Source organism: Cariama cristata, unplaced genomic scaffold, assembly GCF_000690535.1.
Source record: "Cariama cristata isolate BGI_N322 unplaced genomic scaffold, ASM69053v1 scaffold41502, whole genome shotgun sequence".
Taxonomy (NCBI): domain Eukaryota; kingdom Metazoa; phylum Chordata; class Aves; order Cariamiformes; family Cariamidae; genus Cariama; species Cariama cristata.
In genome coordinates this window covers 29984-45136 of record NW_009606321.1, presented here as the reverse complement: position 1 = coordinate 45136, position 15153 = coordinate 29984, and the positions used below count along the sequence as shown (strand labels likewise).

Genomic DNA, 15153 nt, shown 5'->3' with positions numbered 1-15153 from the left:
CCTATAGTCTTAAAAAACTTCCCGAGAACTGTTTGTATTTAAATACCCTGTATTTAAGTGCCTGTCATGCTTGTAACCCACACAATATAGAAGTTTTGAAAACTATGGAAGTTTTGCTGTTGTTATTTTTAATCTGGGTTGAATGATGGGGAACAGGCAGCATATTTAAATCTCAATTCTGCGATGTGCATTCTGAGCACATGCGTACAGCGGGATCCTCATTTCCCAAAAATGCTTTTCAACTGTGCTAGTGGTTGTCACCCCACAGAGCAGATACACCATTCTGAGCCACAGCAGTGGTTTAAGCTAACGTGCCGTCCTGTGTGCTGTGGTAAATGAACTATGGACACATTTACTTCAAATGTGGAAGTGATAACCACAAGCAGGGAGTAGGTTTAAGAGCTATAGAATGGTAGTGTTTAAAGTGCTGTAACAGGACTTCACTGGAGGGTCGGGGTTCTTCCATCACAATCAATATGCATTAGTTATAATCTTATGCCGAAAAGCTGTGCAGCCACTGGACTCGTGATACTACTGTAATAGCTTTAAAGGAGTAAGCATTGAGTTTTCTGTTCTCATAATTTGGCAGAAATGAACTTTTCTTATATTAACCAAAATAATTACTAGCTCTTTACCACTTAAGCAGGAGGATTATTTATTTACATAATGATAAATGGTAGGAGGAAAAGATTGAGATCTCTTTTTCCATTAACTATTTATCAGCAGAGCCATGACTCCACTTATTAACAGTTCATTAATTTAACATCACTTGAGTTGTTGAAGTGTTCATGATGGAAGATGTGCTCATCTACCTGCTCTTAGCTACGCATCGATTTTTCTTTGTAAATAATTTGGAAGAAAAAAATTTGTGACTGCTAGTCCATATTCAAGAGGACGTTTTTGGAGCAGTGTGTGCAATGAAGAGAGGGAAATTGCTGAGGCAGCACGATTCAGTCTATCTGGTAGGGTCAATCAAAGCAAGCCATAGCATTCACTCTGGTGAAATGTCGTTCTCGGAGCAGAGGATGCTCGTGGTATTTCTGCAAGAGGAGAGCTTATCTGGAAAGCAGTGACTCTGCAGAAGACCTGTGAGTCATCGTAGATGAATGGTTGAAAGTAACCTCCAAATGCAGCATTGCAAGAAAGCAGAATAATCTGATACTTAGCTATAATATAAGGTAAAGACTGAGAAGGTGGAGTATAGTATTTCGGAACTTGTCCTTGGTGCAGCCGCTCAGGGAAATGTGTGTCCAGTTCTGGATCCATGCTTTAAGAAAAATGTTTAAAACTGCAGGGTTATATCAGGAGTGATTAAAAGATTGGAAAATACGGCTTACAAGGAAGGACTTGGAAGTACTTAATTTATTTTGTTCACCAGAGAGAAAGTTCATGGGGCGATATGATCGTAGTCTATCAGTACCCACATAGATTGTATAAAAAGAAGATCAAATGGCTGGAAGTCTAACCTCAATAAATTTTGATGGTTAAAAAAGTACACGGTTTAACGGTCCTCATAATTATTTACTAGAACATTGATGTTGCAGTGTGTTTTTCACCACTGGACACCTTTAAAAGAAAATTGGATAGTTTTTCTACAACATGTTTTCTAGTTTAAGCACAGCTATTGGATCTGAAGCAATAATTAATTCAGGGAAGGCTGTAGTTATACAGGAGTAACACTGGATCATCACAGTCATCCTTCTGGCCTTAAAAATGATGACTTTCTGCCTTTATCTTGCTGAGAAAAGATTGTGCAGAAAAGCCCAAGGGAAGTTTAGAGGTTATATATGCATTATAGTCTGGCATGTGTGGAAGAAGATGTTGGCATGGTTTATTGTATTGAGCTCCCCAGGGTGTCTAAATTATATTAGTTTTCTTCATACAAATTCAGTTATTGGAGTAAAGACAAATAAATTTTGTAATTGTGTGGCCTTAGTGCTACTTACACTAGACTTTCTTCCTTATGTTGAATGATGTGTAGATCTGTTTCACATGCAGAGCGTTGGAAAGAAAATTCTCAGCTGTACTTGCAGTAACATGAGTCTTTTTTTTTTAATGTTCATACATGTTGTTAAGACCATCTTTTAGATGGTCTTTTCTTATCAATGTGTTTCTCCTAGTTTCTTCTCCTTTTTCCTGTGTTTCTCCCAAACACTAAAATTTCTGATCTTTATAAAGAGAATATATTTCTTAAAACAGGAATAGTGTACAGTCTCCCTGTTTGTAGCTAACATCTATGTGATCTCTTGTATTAAGTAATACATATTAACTTAGAGGAAATTTATGAAGCTCCAGAAAATCACAAGAGCTTGCACTGTTCTTTTATTAATGGGTTCTGGAAATGTCTTCCTCAGCTTGTGGTCACTTCAGAACGGGATGAGTACTTTCCAGGTGCAAATGTGGGATGCTGCCCAGTTACCAAAAATTACTAGTCTGCATTAATCTCCTCTGCTCCTTCTATCTTTGAAAGCCATGCATGGACTGCAGGCAGGTCTACTTCTTACTATTTTCATGGGTGCCAGGAGTCAGGTGTGCTTGGTGGCTAATTCCATACATATTTGTGGTCTTCGGGGTCTGAAGAACTTGGCATAAGATTATATTGTGTTCTTCACTCTCCAAAGATGTGTGTGCATACGGACGCAGCCCTCTGTATGGAAGGTCAGTACCCAGTGGCAAAGGAGGGCCTCGCAGGCAGTTTTCTTGCAGCAAATATCATTTATCAGTTCCCTTTTGCACCACTGATAGAGACAGTAGTTCTGCTATATATAGCACTTCCTGTAGTGTAGGTGGTGACTCAGTAAGGACATGATGTATTTTAAAGTAAATTATTCTGTATGACTTTTTATGTAAGCATCTCAAAGTATTTAAAAGTTAAGTTTTATTAAAATCTTCCTGAGGTAAGAAGTGCAGCCTTTTCATAGAAAAATAATTCAGTCAGACTGAGTTAGTGCCTCACTCCTCTTTATGGAATGACAAGTCTTACTGTGGAGCTGGAAATTATAAGCTGAAACTCTGCTTTACACTGCACTCTTCTGTACTTTGAGCTACTACGCATGATTTGCAGGAGTCAAAGTGTAGAACATGTTGTTTAGTTCAATGATAATTACCCTGGCAATTTAATTATTTGTTTTAGAAAATGCACGTGGTTTCTGTCACGCGTACAATATGATTTTAATAGTTTGAGTGGCCTGCTTCTGCAAAAATGTAGAAGAAACTAAGTGCTGTTGTTGTCAGGCTATGTTTACAAGAATTTAAATATATCCCACTTAAACTACTTCTCTCCCACAGTGTTCTCTTCACTGAGTCTTGGCCTTCTTCCTGAACGCTCAGCTACTCTAATGGTCTACGACGATGTAGTCCAGATAGTCTCAGGATTTCAAGGTATGCTGGTTTTTGGAAGTCAGAACTGAAATCTGAGTGACGCTAAACAAAAAACCTGACAGCTCGATACTTTCGGAACTCTGTCCCATGGGTGAGACTGGTATTTCGTGAGGAGTTCTGAGATGTCCAAGGAATGCTCCTCTGTGGGATGGTTTTACCAAATTGATTAATAGCTAAATTCATCCCTAACTGCTGTGACTAGGAAATTCAAGTTACTTGGTAATAAACAAGTTTGGACTTCAGTGTGCCATTTGAGAGCTAGAGATTAAATTTATTTTGCTCTGTCTTGGATGTTTTTTCATCTGCCCTCATTTAAGCATCCTTGCAGTAAACATTTTCTGATGTTCTTATTGTCTAAAGATTTTCTCCGTTTTTATTTTGTTTCTTGCTTCCTGCTGTGAATGCCTTAGAAATTTAGGGCATAGAAAAATTGAAAATTTCTCATATCTGCATTACTGCATACCCTATATAAACCTGCTTTTCTTAAGTACTTCCCATGGACTTCTTACCACACTGCCTGCAAACACACATACTACAGGATGAAACCCACTTCATTAGAAGGATAAAGTTCGAATCACATTTTCCTAAGACCAAACACAGAAGTTAAAGCAACTGTAGTATCAGATGAACAGGTGAACACTGTGTTTTCTGACTTGCACGGTAAAGAATAAAATGTTCATCTGACTGAGGGATCCGACCTAATGTAGCCCAATTGATCTGATAGCTGAGGTAAGTCTGTTAAATAAAGAACAGAAGTTTTTACAGATACATCAATGAGCTAAAACAAGGGGACATCCTTCCTGTGAGCACTCTTATTGTGCATAAATTGTGTCTTATTCATGTGTATTATGATTAGCATAATTTTAAACTCTACTAGATAGTTAATAAACAGGGGAATACTACCTTCAATAGTATTCCAAGACAACCTTGTTTTATCAGAGGGAATATAATACAATTATGCCTTCCTGACATTTTTTTTATGGTTAGAAACCATCCAGACACAATAGGCTTTTCATTAATGATAGCACTAGATATGACTGGAACTGGAAAAGCACTAAGCAAATTAGGTAGCTGATGGAATGCTCAGAAGGAGCTGGAGAACAGCACAGCTGCCGTATGTATATTCTGCAGTTTGAGAGCTGACATGGTCTAATGGGGTAAAGTAGATGGATGATGAACTATATTAAACCACAAGGGATTCCATTAGACAAAACATGAAATGTTGATTACCAACAGTACTCTACCAGTATGGTGTATTAAATACTCTTATACAAATGTGCTAATATTATACAGTTAGCTTAAAAAGAACAATCTTTTTTGTGTTTACAACTTACTTTCTTCAAAAAAACAGGGAATGTTATAGGGCTAGAGGGACATTTAACAGTCAAGTGGCACTCATAAATATTTTCCGCATAATCTTGCTCCCTTCAGTGAATTGATCTAGGGTCAATTAAATTATATTAAATTAAATCAAATATATTTAAATTAGACTAATATAACTGATTCTCCTAGTATAGGAGAGAAAGAGGATGAAAGAAGAAAGTAGTACCCAGAGTATTCTCAGGGTTGGGATTTGAACTCTCGGTCTTGCCCAGGAAAAACTATTTTATGGGACCAGCCCACACTCCTTTTCTTGGGAATTCTCTTGTGATGAAATCCAAACGAAAGACAGCCCAGACATTGTACTAGCATTTGAATGGAGCCTCTCTAGTCTCGATCCAAAATCCGTGTGACCTAGTTTTTCTCTGTTACTTCTCCAGTTTATTTCTCAGTAACTTCATGGTGCTTCAAAAGAGCTGATCAGGAGTTACCTTTGTGCAAAAATGAGAGCAAAACAGAACTCGTTATATCAGGAACAGTCTGAGAACACTGGTGTTTGAAGCACCAAAGGGAAAGAAAGGCCTGTCTAGTACAATAAGTTACTAGTTGCTTTCAAATAATTAAGCAAGCAATTTAGTATGCAATTGAGAAGTTTGAGTTGATGCAGCCAGCTTCATTTTCATGATGGTATTACGATCCGCTGCTGTGCTCTGTCCGTAATTGCGAGGGATGGAGCTTGCCAGCCCCTCAGTCGTTGAAGTTATTTAATACTGGCCCAGTGACAAGCTGAACTTCAGCATTCAGTGAATGGGAACTGTATGGGTACCCTCTATCTGCCTCTGACATTTGAGCAATCAGAGCATGAATTGACAATACTTCAGATGTTACCTCACATAGATTGAAGCTCAAATGCCGGTGTGGTGCCGTGTGTCATGCATCCAGTATGACAAGAAGTGCCTTACAGGCACTGCTTGAGATGGTTACATCTTCAGGTGTGCACTGGCAAACTGGATCTGACAGCATTTGAATCATGGCCAGCGTGTTGACAAGATGATGTTTAAAGAAGATAAGATCAGTGGTCAACAGTCCTTTACCTCATGGCACTCACCAAATGGAGAGAGCTCACTTGCCAATTTTATACTTGAATTTGTTTGGGTTTTATAAGTCAAAACTAAATATCATCAGTAATAGAAGCAATAATAATAATCCACTCCCAGTGATAAGTGTTGACTTGTTGAAGAATACTCAAAGAATCCAGTCAGCACAAGTCTTTCTCTCCGTTTTACCACTTCCAATTCCCTCAATAAGTCTATTCCCAGAAGTATGCCCCCAAATCCTCTGTGGCCTCTGCTAAAGGAGTACATTGGATTATCTTCTAGCAAGGTGGTGAGAGAAAGCAAACACCTTGGTAGCTGCTTCCCTCACAAACCTTTTGCTGGTAGCTGCCCATCTTCTGCCCCTTTGAAGTCTCTTGTTGGGTCTGGGGAGACCCAGTGATGAGCTGAGTGGAGAGTCAGAGTGGCAGGTTTTGGGTGAATATCGATATCAAGGGGTCTGTTTGTTCATCTAGGGTATGAATTAACTACTTGGCACTCGTTTATTGTATGCGTATGCACTATCTTCTGAGGAAGCTGGTTTTTTTCACCTTAAAACTTGCATCCGAGTTGGTTGCTGTACAGGTTTCCTGCCAGGTTTGGGGCTCAGCCATAGGAATGCTTTGCGTTGCCTGTCAGATTCAAGAAACTGAGGTTGGGTTTCTGAGTCCTCCCTATCTACTTAAAATTTAGCGGTTCATGGCTCTCCCACTGCTACAAGACAACCTTTTTTTTTTTATAGAAAACCCTAGACCTTCTACATAAACTACTGTGTTACAGACTCAACAAGAGTTACTTTGGTTTTAATTCTTAATTAGTTTGGCTCTTCAGAGATATAATACTGTTTTTTGGCAACTTGAATAATTCATCTTAACCAGAGATTTAGACAGCAGAAAATCCTACAATTTTACATGGAACTGTGACTGATAATGCTAATGCCGGTTTCTTTGTGGTTTTTTTTTTTTCCTGCTTTGTTACTGTGGATACTAATCCTTGCGGGCCGTAGGATCCGGCTCAGCAGGGCAGTCAGAGGTTCCTGAGTGCTTGAGCATATCTGTCCCTGAGGTACAGCAAACCACTATGGTATTGCAGAGCGCTCAGGAGATAAGTCTTTCCTGAGTTCATTGCAGTCTATTTATTTAGTTTTTTAAGTTGCTTTCCATTTAAGCCTAGAAGTTGGGTAAAAGAGATTTCTTCGCATTTCACGCGGGTGTGGTTTAATGACTATCTTAAACGCTTAAGGATACTGCCAGTATTGAGAGCCAGTTGTAAATACTTAAATGCTTCAGAAATTAAAAAAGAAAAGTGGTTTTATGGCTTTTTCTTGCAGAATTACCAAAGAAACGACAGCTAAACAATGATCAGCTCTTTGGAGATACTAGCCCGCCTACATAGCAATTTTTGTTGGCCAGTACAAAGTTTGTTCTATGGAATTTTATGTTTTCTCATAGCTAGAGCTCCTGCTAGAAAATAATGCAAGAAAAGATTCTTTTAACTCCCGGTTAATGACATTGGCAGTTATAAAGCTTAGGAGTTGTGAGTCAAGCTCTTTAATCTTTCTCATGGTGAAGTTACATGTAACCTAAAAGTACTGCCAGAGACTAATAGGGGCAAAGAAGCAAAATTGTTTTGAGTTGACAGCTTTGAACCGCATAGTCAAATGTGAATTAAGAGAAAAACTGCTTGCTTCTTGATCTTGTGCTGTATTCTGTGAGTATTCAGAATGAGCTCTGGAGAATACAATAGCTTTTGATTTAAAAATTAATTTTCATGTTGCACACACAAACTTGCAGATGGAGTCTTGCTGTGTGTTGCTAAACAGTATTACTGGTGAGCATCCATTGAAAAAGACTGTTGACTTTATAACCTAGGATTTAAATGAGACATGAAATGCCATAGTACATGAAACAGTCTTAAATCATGTTGCAGCAAAGGTCCTTCAATTAACACCTGGTAATCTTGAAAAAACACTGAAACTGTACAAGACAGAGGGAAGGAGAGAAATCTTACATGCTAAGTAGTCTGTTTCTGTTTTGGTGTGTTCTTTTAATGGGAAAATATGGAAACTCTTTTCACCCAAGCTTTGTCAAGTGAATCTTTTTATCCAGTGAGTTGAATAAAAAGTGACTGTTATCTCAGTACTAGAGATAGTTAACGTCACCAAAGCTCTATAAAAATTAAATACAGAAATTACACAAGTTAATTGGGACTACAGATAGAATTGTCTCTTAGAAAATCGCTTTAAAGGTATAAACTACATTTATCTTGCTATTTCAGGAGAAACAAAATTTAAACAAATATGGTGAACTAGATGCTTTTCTAAGCTTTCACATGCCCTGCCTCTGAACTTGGCTTTACTTTCATTTGTATTCATTAAAAGAAGCATGTAATGAAATTGGAGGTGAGTCAGGGAAATAACATAGTCATAAAAGCTTCTGATATTAGGTGCCTTCACAATTTTGCTCTGTAATACTTGTGGAAAAGTAATGGCAACTGCAAAATAAATGTAAAAATACTGTTTGTCCTGCCTTCTGATGTCTCTGTCCTTCTCAAGCTATTGCAATTTATAATGAAAAAAACCTGTAAATGTGCTTCCATAAATATGAACACCTAAATAGTCTGCCCACCTTGAATATACAGTCACTTTTAATTTTTTTTTAGGTGCACGGACTCAGCCACAGGTTCACTTTCAGAGAAGATCTGTGAAATTACCAGAGAACACTAGCTACAGTGATTTGACAGCATATCTGACCGCAGCCAGTTCACCCTGGGAAGTGGACAGCTTTCCTTATTTGCAGGGACTAGATGGAAATGGAACAGGTAACCCACTACTTTGTTTTTGCTCTGATTTCATATTGGTCCAGGGATTGACTTTTGACCATATCATTTTTTCCATTCCCACAAACATTCTTTAAAATTTGGATGATGTGATAGGTTCAACTGCCCTGCCAAAATGCTCTTCCAGACCAGAGAGCAAGGTCTGCTATCCCTTAAATGAGGCCACTGAATAGCAAAGATGAAGACTCCTTGGCCTTGGGAGATTGTTACACTTGTAGTTTAGAGCTAAATTTCCAAATGTGTTGCACGTGCACGTACAGGAATGGAGATTAACATGAAGGGACAAAAGATAATTTAACTGAGGATGCCATAGAATTCTTGTTCAATTTTTTTCTAAAAATAAATAAAATGCCTGTATATCAAGGATTAAATACTCTGTTGTTTCAGCTAAGAGTTGTTTTGATGGCTTTATTAATAATTTTGAGTCTAGCTTCAGCCAAAAATGTGCAAATTGATCTATCATCAAAGGAAAAACAATGAAAATTTATAGTAGAAACACAAACACTGTTAAATTCAAAGCTGTAATACATTTTTATGACTGCAACTTGCCCGTTACTCTTCTTCCACTTCTCATTTAGTCTTGATTGAAACAATTGATGTTGTGTGGGCTAGAGAAAAATAGAAGAATCGGGCACAGAAGTCTTCAAATTCTTAAAATGCTGGTGTGAAAAGGAGAATAATGTTTCCTTGGTGTCTGTATTGGGTTAGAAAGCAAGCAGTGGACTTGCAGTGCAGCAAGAGAGATTCAGACAAGTAATTAGGAAAACCTTGCTATGGTGAGGATAGTTTAAGCTGTAGAATCAATTGCTTGAGGGTGTTGGATAGAGTTAGACAATCACCTGTGAAGATGGCAGAGGCTAAATAACCCCTTGAGGTCCCTCCCTGCTGTTTCTCAGAATGCATTTACTTGTGATGTGTTGATCTAGGCAACTTTGAATGCTAGGCCACATGTGTAAACGGCATGTACTGAACTTGCTAGCTTTTCCCGTTTAAAAAAAAAAAAAAAAAGGCAAAATAAACTTCCCCTTCCCTTTGTACAAATCTGAATATCTCCTTTTCTATTACAATTAGAAACATGTCTGCTACCTTCCTCCAATCTTTCTATCTGCTCCAGTGAGTACATCTCATCCTATCTCATTCTATATCTCTGTCATTTCCCTGTTCTCATCTTCAACCTTCAGTTTTCTCTGGCTCTTCATACTCAGACATGATCAAATATCTCTTTATCTTTTTTTAAATGAAGGAATGCACTTGATCTCACTCATCTGTCTACTTCCTCATCTCCTTTCTTTTTATCTCTAAACCCACTGAATAAACTGTTGACAATGTGTGTGGGATTCCTCTCTCCCAAATCTTTCCTTAGTACTCTGCAACTCAGCTTCCCACCCTTGCATTTATGTAGTGAAAACAGGTCTTGCCACGATTTCAGATGATCACCTCTCATGGGAACTACACAGCCAGGACATAATCTTTCTCCTGTTTTACCTCCTAGCCTCCTACAAAACAGATGAATGCACCTTTGATTTCTTAGTCTTCTGTATGCTTGCATGACGGGAACTTTTCTACTTTGAGTATGGACGCCCTGGATTTGACTTTTATTAGCCTTCAAGTAAAAGTATGTGACAAAAGATCAAAATTACTGGCAAAGAAATGGGGTTTAAGAGACTGAGAAGAGCCTTGTTTTCTGACTACTGTAGTAGGTATAATAGTGACTACAGATACAATATATTTTTATATGCACTATATTATAGATGAAATAACCTCTGTTATTAGAAGAAGTTTCTCCAGCTGTGGAAACATGAAACTTTAAAATCCTAAACTTGGATTGACTTCCTTTTTTTCATCTCCAAGTGACTTGTTGAAGATTTCACCTGAAAAACTTCTGAAGGAATAGAAAATGAGATCACCACCTGCTGGGGATTTTTTAATCCTTCTGTTCGCAAGATAAAAAGAAAAATATATACAAATTTTAGAATTCTAAAAAAACTTAGCATTAATTTGCATGGGAAATTTTGGAGTGTTCCTGAACACTGCCCCTTCTCCCCTCTCTCCCACCTCTCTTCTCCCCCAATTACTCCTCTGTTCTTTCACAGTTTATTCAGATGTCCGTAGAGTTTTGAAGAGGTCCTCTCATTTGTTTCAATCAGCTCAGTTCTCTGGCTGGTATTTGTCCAGAGTGACTTTACGGTTGTTTTAACTAAAACCTATTCTCTATGAGTTCAACAGTTTTCACAAAATCCCAGCTGGGTGTTGAAGTAGTAATATGGAGCCGTGAAAATTCATTGCACGAATCAGCATGTTCCAAACATAAAAATGCAAGGAATTTAGCTGCAAATAGTGACAAGTCTATATTGTGTTAGCTTATTGTTTGTATTAATCACCAGCTAGAGAGCAGCAGGATCATTTCACAAAATCTTGTCCTTTTAACCAGACTAAACAAAACTTACCATCATCTGCAGTAACGGACTAAGCTGGCTAATAACTATTACTCTTCTGGTTTTATAGGCTGTTTGTTTCTTTATAAAAGAGTCAAATCTAAGTCACAGTGGATTTTCCTCTGATTATTTCTAGAGCTCTTTACAGGTCACGACATGTCAAAAATGACAAGAAATAAATGAAAGCTGTCATTTATTGAAGTCCATTCCCATTTAATCGGTGCATGTGCTTATCAGTTTTATAGCATGTGAGAGTTTCATAAGCATTGATTTTAATTTACCTTCACAACAGAAAAGAGAAAAGTTTATCTTTTTAATGAGCAATTTCATACTGTGCGAGGTGGCAAACTGAAGGATTATTTTTTCTTGCCGGATGTCAGTGAATTTCAGAAATTTCTTCCTCTTCTAATGTAACTTGTTCAGCCCAGTACTGAGCAAAGTGTCAGTGCACCTTAAGTAAAAAAGATGCAAACAGTGTTTCACCATCAAAATGCTTTTTCTGGGGCTGAAAACTCATTTTTACAGATATTAGGCATATATACTTTATCAAGACAGTAATGAAAGAAAAATTCAAAACTTTCAATATCTAAAGATAAGTAAAATATAAAACATAATTTAATCTTAGAAACATTTACATTAATATCTAAAATCTGAAGTTATACCTTTTGTCATTAGAAATGTGTATATACCAGAATGTGATCAGATTATGATACTTCACAACAGGAATTAATTTCTCTGATACCAGCCTGAGAAACTTAGTGGCCCAAGTCCAGTGACCTGGGGACAAGCATCAGTCTGACAGAAGTTGTAGGCGCATGGCAGAGGGAGTGGATTGAACGATCAGGAATAAGGGAACAACTTTTTCCCCACCAATTCCCTCCTCTATCTCTCTGTTTTATATCCTAAGGCTGTAAGGGGACGATACTGTGCACCACTGGAGCCTACAATGTACAAATGCTTGGGTGGCTGGCAACCTTCCCCTATGCCCTAGCTGAATTTCCAGACCTTATTGTTCCGGGTTTTTTTCCGTCAGTTAGCTCTGTGGCTGTCTTCTATGGCCATCTTCAGAATGCCTGTTTTCTCAGCACTTTAATCCCTCTGGAAGGTATGGTTCTGCCCAGCCGTTCACAGTAGATGAAAGCAGCACGTATGCCCCTCGCTGTCAGCTATGCAACAGTGACACTTGCCTTGAAAATGTGCGTCAGAGTAGATGCTATAGTAAATGAGCCACATGCAAAGTTATTTCTGGTTATTTTCCATGGCTTCAGTTTGGCACCTCTTGCAAAATCCAAGAAATTGTGTCTCCTTTTTTTTTTTTTCTTCTCTTCCGCTCTCCTTCCCTTTGCCACTTTGCCCCCCCTCCCCCCTGCCCCCTTTCCTGGTGATGTCTTACCTTTGGTGAGATGTTACTCACGGACATCTAATTTAATAAAGACCATTCCTTGAGACTGGCTCACTGTTAAGAGAAATCTTAATGGTCTTGATGCTTTCCCACCTTTCCTTTGAATGTACTCATCCCAATGAACACTGTCGCTGAGATACTGCGTGTGCCTGAGGACCCCTTGACGTGCCTTCGTGTCGCAGGTGGCCCACCACTGTTGGGTGCGAATGTGCTTTTACAGGCAGCTCACAGTGATGTAAAGGCACCAGGATTATAGGAGGAGCAGCACCCACTCTCTGCCAGCCAGGCCCCCCCCATCTTCTCCTGGGTGAGCAGCCGCACAGCCCCAGAGCCCGCAGGAGGGAGGCAGCAGGGCTGCTGCTCTTAGCAGCAGTGTGGACCCGGGTGGCTCAAGCCCCTTGCAAAACTGGAAGCTCCGTCTCTTCTGATTTAAACTACTGCTGCTATTGCTTTGAGCTCCAGGTCTCATTGGTTTTAAACCTCAAGCTTTTTTCCCCCTGAATACATTTATATATATCTGTGGTATTTTTCCCTGTCATTGATTCATTTGGTTAAATGGTTGAAGGGTTATAACGCTTTTTTAAATCGTGTTGTCATGAAGTAATGTCCACTGGCATGCAGTTTAAACATAAAGAATAATTATTATCTTACGTAGATAAGAAAATAACACTGTGTATCCTAATAATCCATTTAGCTTGGTTTATTTCAGTGAAGGGCCAAAGGAAGTATGTCCTGGCACCCTTAAACATATGACCGAACATCCTTGCAGTGTCACTGCATGTTTGGGTGTTAGTTATAACATGGGCATGTGAGGCTATAGCAAAGGCTTGTGAGTTGGGATTTTTTTGCCATGATTATGGCTGATACTCGTACATATTTATTTAAGATGCATTAAGATGAGAAAATATATGCAGGAGACTTTTGCATTGTGGTTTTCTTGTCTTCAGAATTTTCCAAAATTAAGTGAAAAATACAGAAGCGTATATGTATGTCTTGTGAATTTTATAAGGCAGGGAGGATTACTACTACCGTCCCTTGAGAAATACGTTGGTGCAGTACTGCAGTGTTCAACCACATGGGTATATCATAAATTCTGTAGTCACAATGTTCGTTCATTCTCTCAGTAGGAAACAGCACTAGGTATGACCTCACCCCTGTTACTGCAGTCAGTGTTCATCTCCTCAACAGCGATGGGACTCCAATCCCCGTGAATGGCCCCATCTATGTAACAGTGCCTCTGCCAACAAACAGCAACTTGAAGCACAATGCACACGTTCCAGCGTGGAGGTTTGACCAAAAATTTGGTAGGTAGCATCTCATTGTGATTCCCTACATGGCTTCATTTGTCTGAAACTAATGTCTCACTACATTTAGTATGTTAATATAGTAAGGTTTTCACTGGAGTGTATAGAAATCTGTTTTCTGTCTAAAATGCGAGAAAACTGAGTTTTATTCGTCAAGTAATAGATAGTATTTATGCAAATATACTTGAGTAGCATCGTGTGCCACTTCTAGACAAAATTTTTTTGGAATGTACCATTTTACAGTTACTAAATATTCTGTGTAGAAACTATCTTGAGAGAATTTGATTTCACCCACATAAGAAGCAGAGGGACGTAGTCACTAAGGCATTGAATTGGAAGTCTGGAGAAATGGAAACTAGCCTTATCTTGGCCGGCAGCTGGCTACCTGACCTTTGGTCTGTCTCTTGTCTCTAGCTCCGTTTCCTGCCTGTCAGATAGGCAGCATAATACTGACTTCTTTTGTAAATCACTTTTGAGACTGACTAACACTATCAAGAAGGAAAGTACATGTAAATGATTTAGGGGAAAAAAAAAAAAAAAAGAAAGCAGCAAGCAAAATTCATTTTGAAAGGACAGAATGTCCAATATAAGCTGCAAAATGCACTCAGTTTTTTACATTGCAGGATAACGTTTGCTATTGTGAACAGCCTGGGTTAGGCTCTCTATTTTTGTTTTGGTTTGTTTTTTCATTGCTAGCTGGTATACTGCACTGGCCTTCTTTACACCCTCAAAGTGTAGAGGATGAAGGGGTGCATAAGACTTGTCCTGGTGATTCCCCTTCACTTATTGCACTGTGCCTTCTGAAGTATGTACCAGATGCTTGTTAAGAAAAAGAAGTGAAAAGAAGAAGAATGGAAAGTGAGAAAGGTAGATGCTGTGAGGAAGAGAGGAAGAAAAAGGAGACAGGAATATGGATCTGTATAGACAATTGGTGGGGTTTTGTCCCTGCAAGGCAAGTGTTTTGAGCCAGTTTATGATCACATCCAGACGTAGAGCAAGAAGCATGAGACCAGCGTGTTGGAGGAGAGGGGAAGAGAGAGGTGAAGGGGGAAATAACATTTTTACTTCCTTCCTGCCTCTGTTTGCTGAAAAAGGTGATGTATGTTCAAACAGCATGCCTATAAATCTTTTGTCAGAAGTTGGCTGTATTAGAGAGTAAAGCAGTAGGATTTAATGAAGAATAAATGTGAATGTGATATAAAATTGAATAGTAGAAAAAGAGTGCAATGAATGGATTTGGGGTTTCCCTTAACTGTGGAAACAGCACTTTTCTTGTGGTGCCCTGGCAGTAAGTTTCTCTACATTCTTCCTGAAACTAGTTTTGATTTGTGATTCTAGAAACTATTTTGTTTTCGCTTGTTCAAAAAAGGATGGGGAAG

General features: G+C 38.7%; 1 protein-coding gene across 1 annotated transcript in view; it reads left to right on the top strand.

Moving 5' to 3' along the window:
* FAM171A1 (family with sequence similarity 171, member A1) overlaps window positions 1-15153 on the top strand; it is a 36571-nt gene that overhangs the window by 3236 nt on the left and 18182 nt on the right. Inside the window, exons 3-5 of the mRNA XM_009696291.1 lie at window positions 3289-3381; window positions 8457-8615; window positions 13598-13774. Coding sequence (XP_009694593.1) covers window positions 3289-3381; window positions 8457-8615; window positions 13598-13774 — 429 coding nt within the window. The remainder of the gene's footprint in view (window positions 1-3288; window positions 3382-8456; window positions 8616-13597; window positions 13775-15153) is intronic.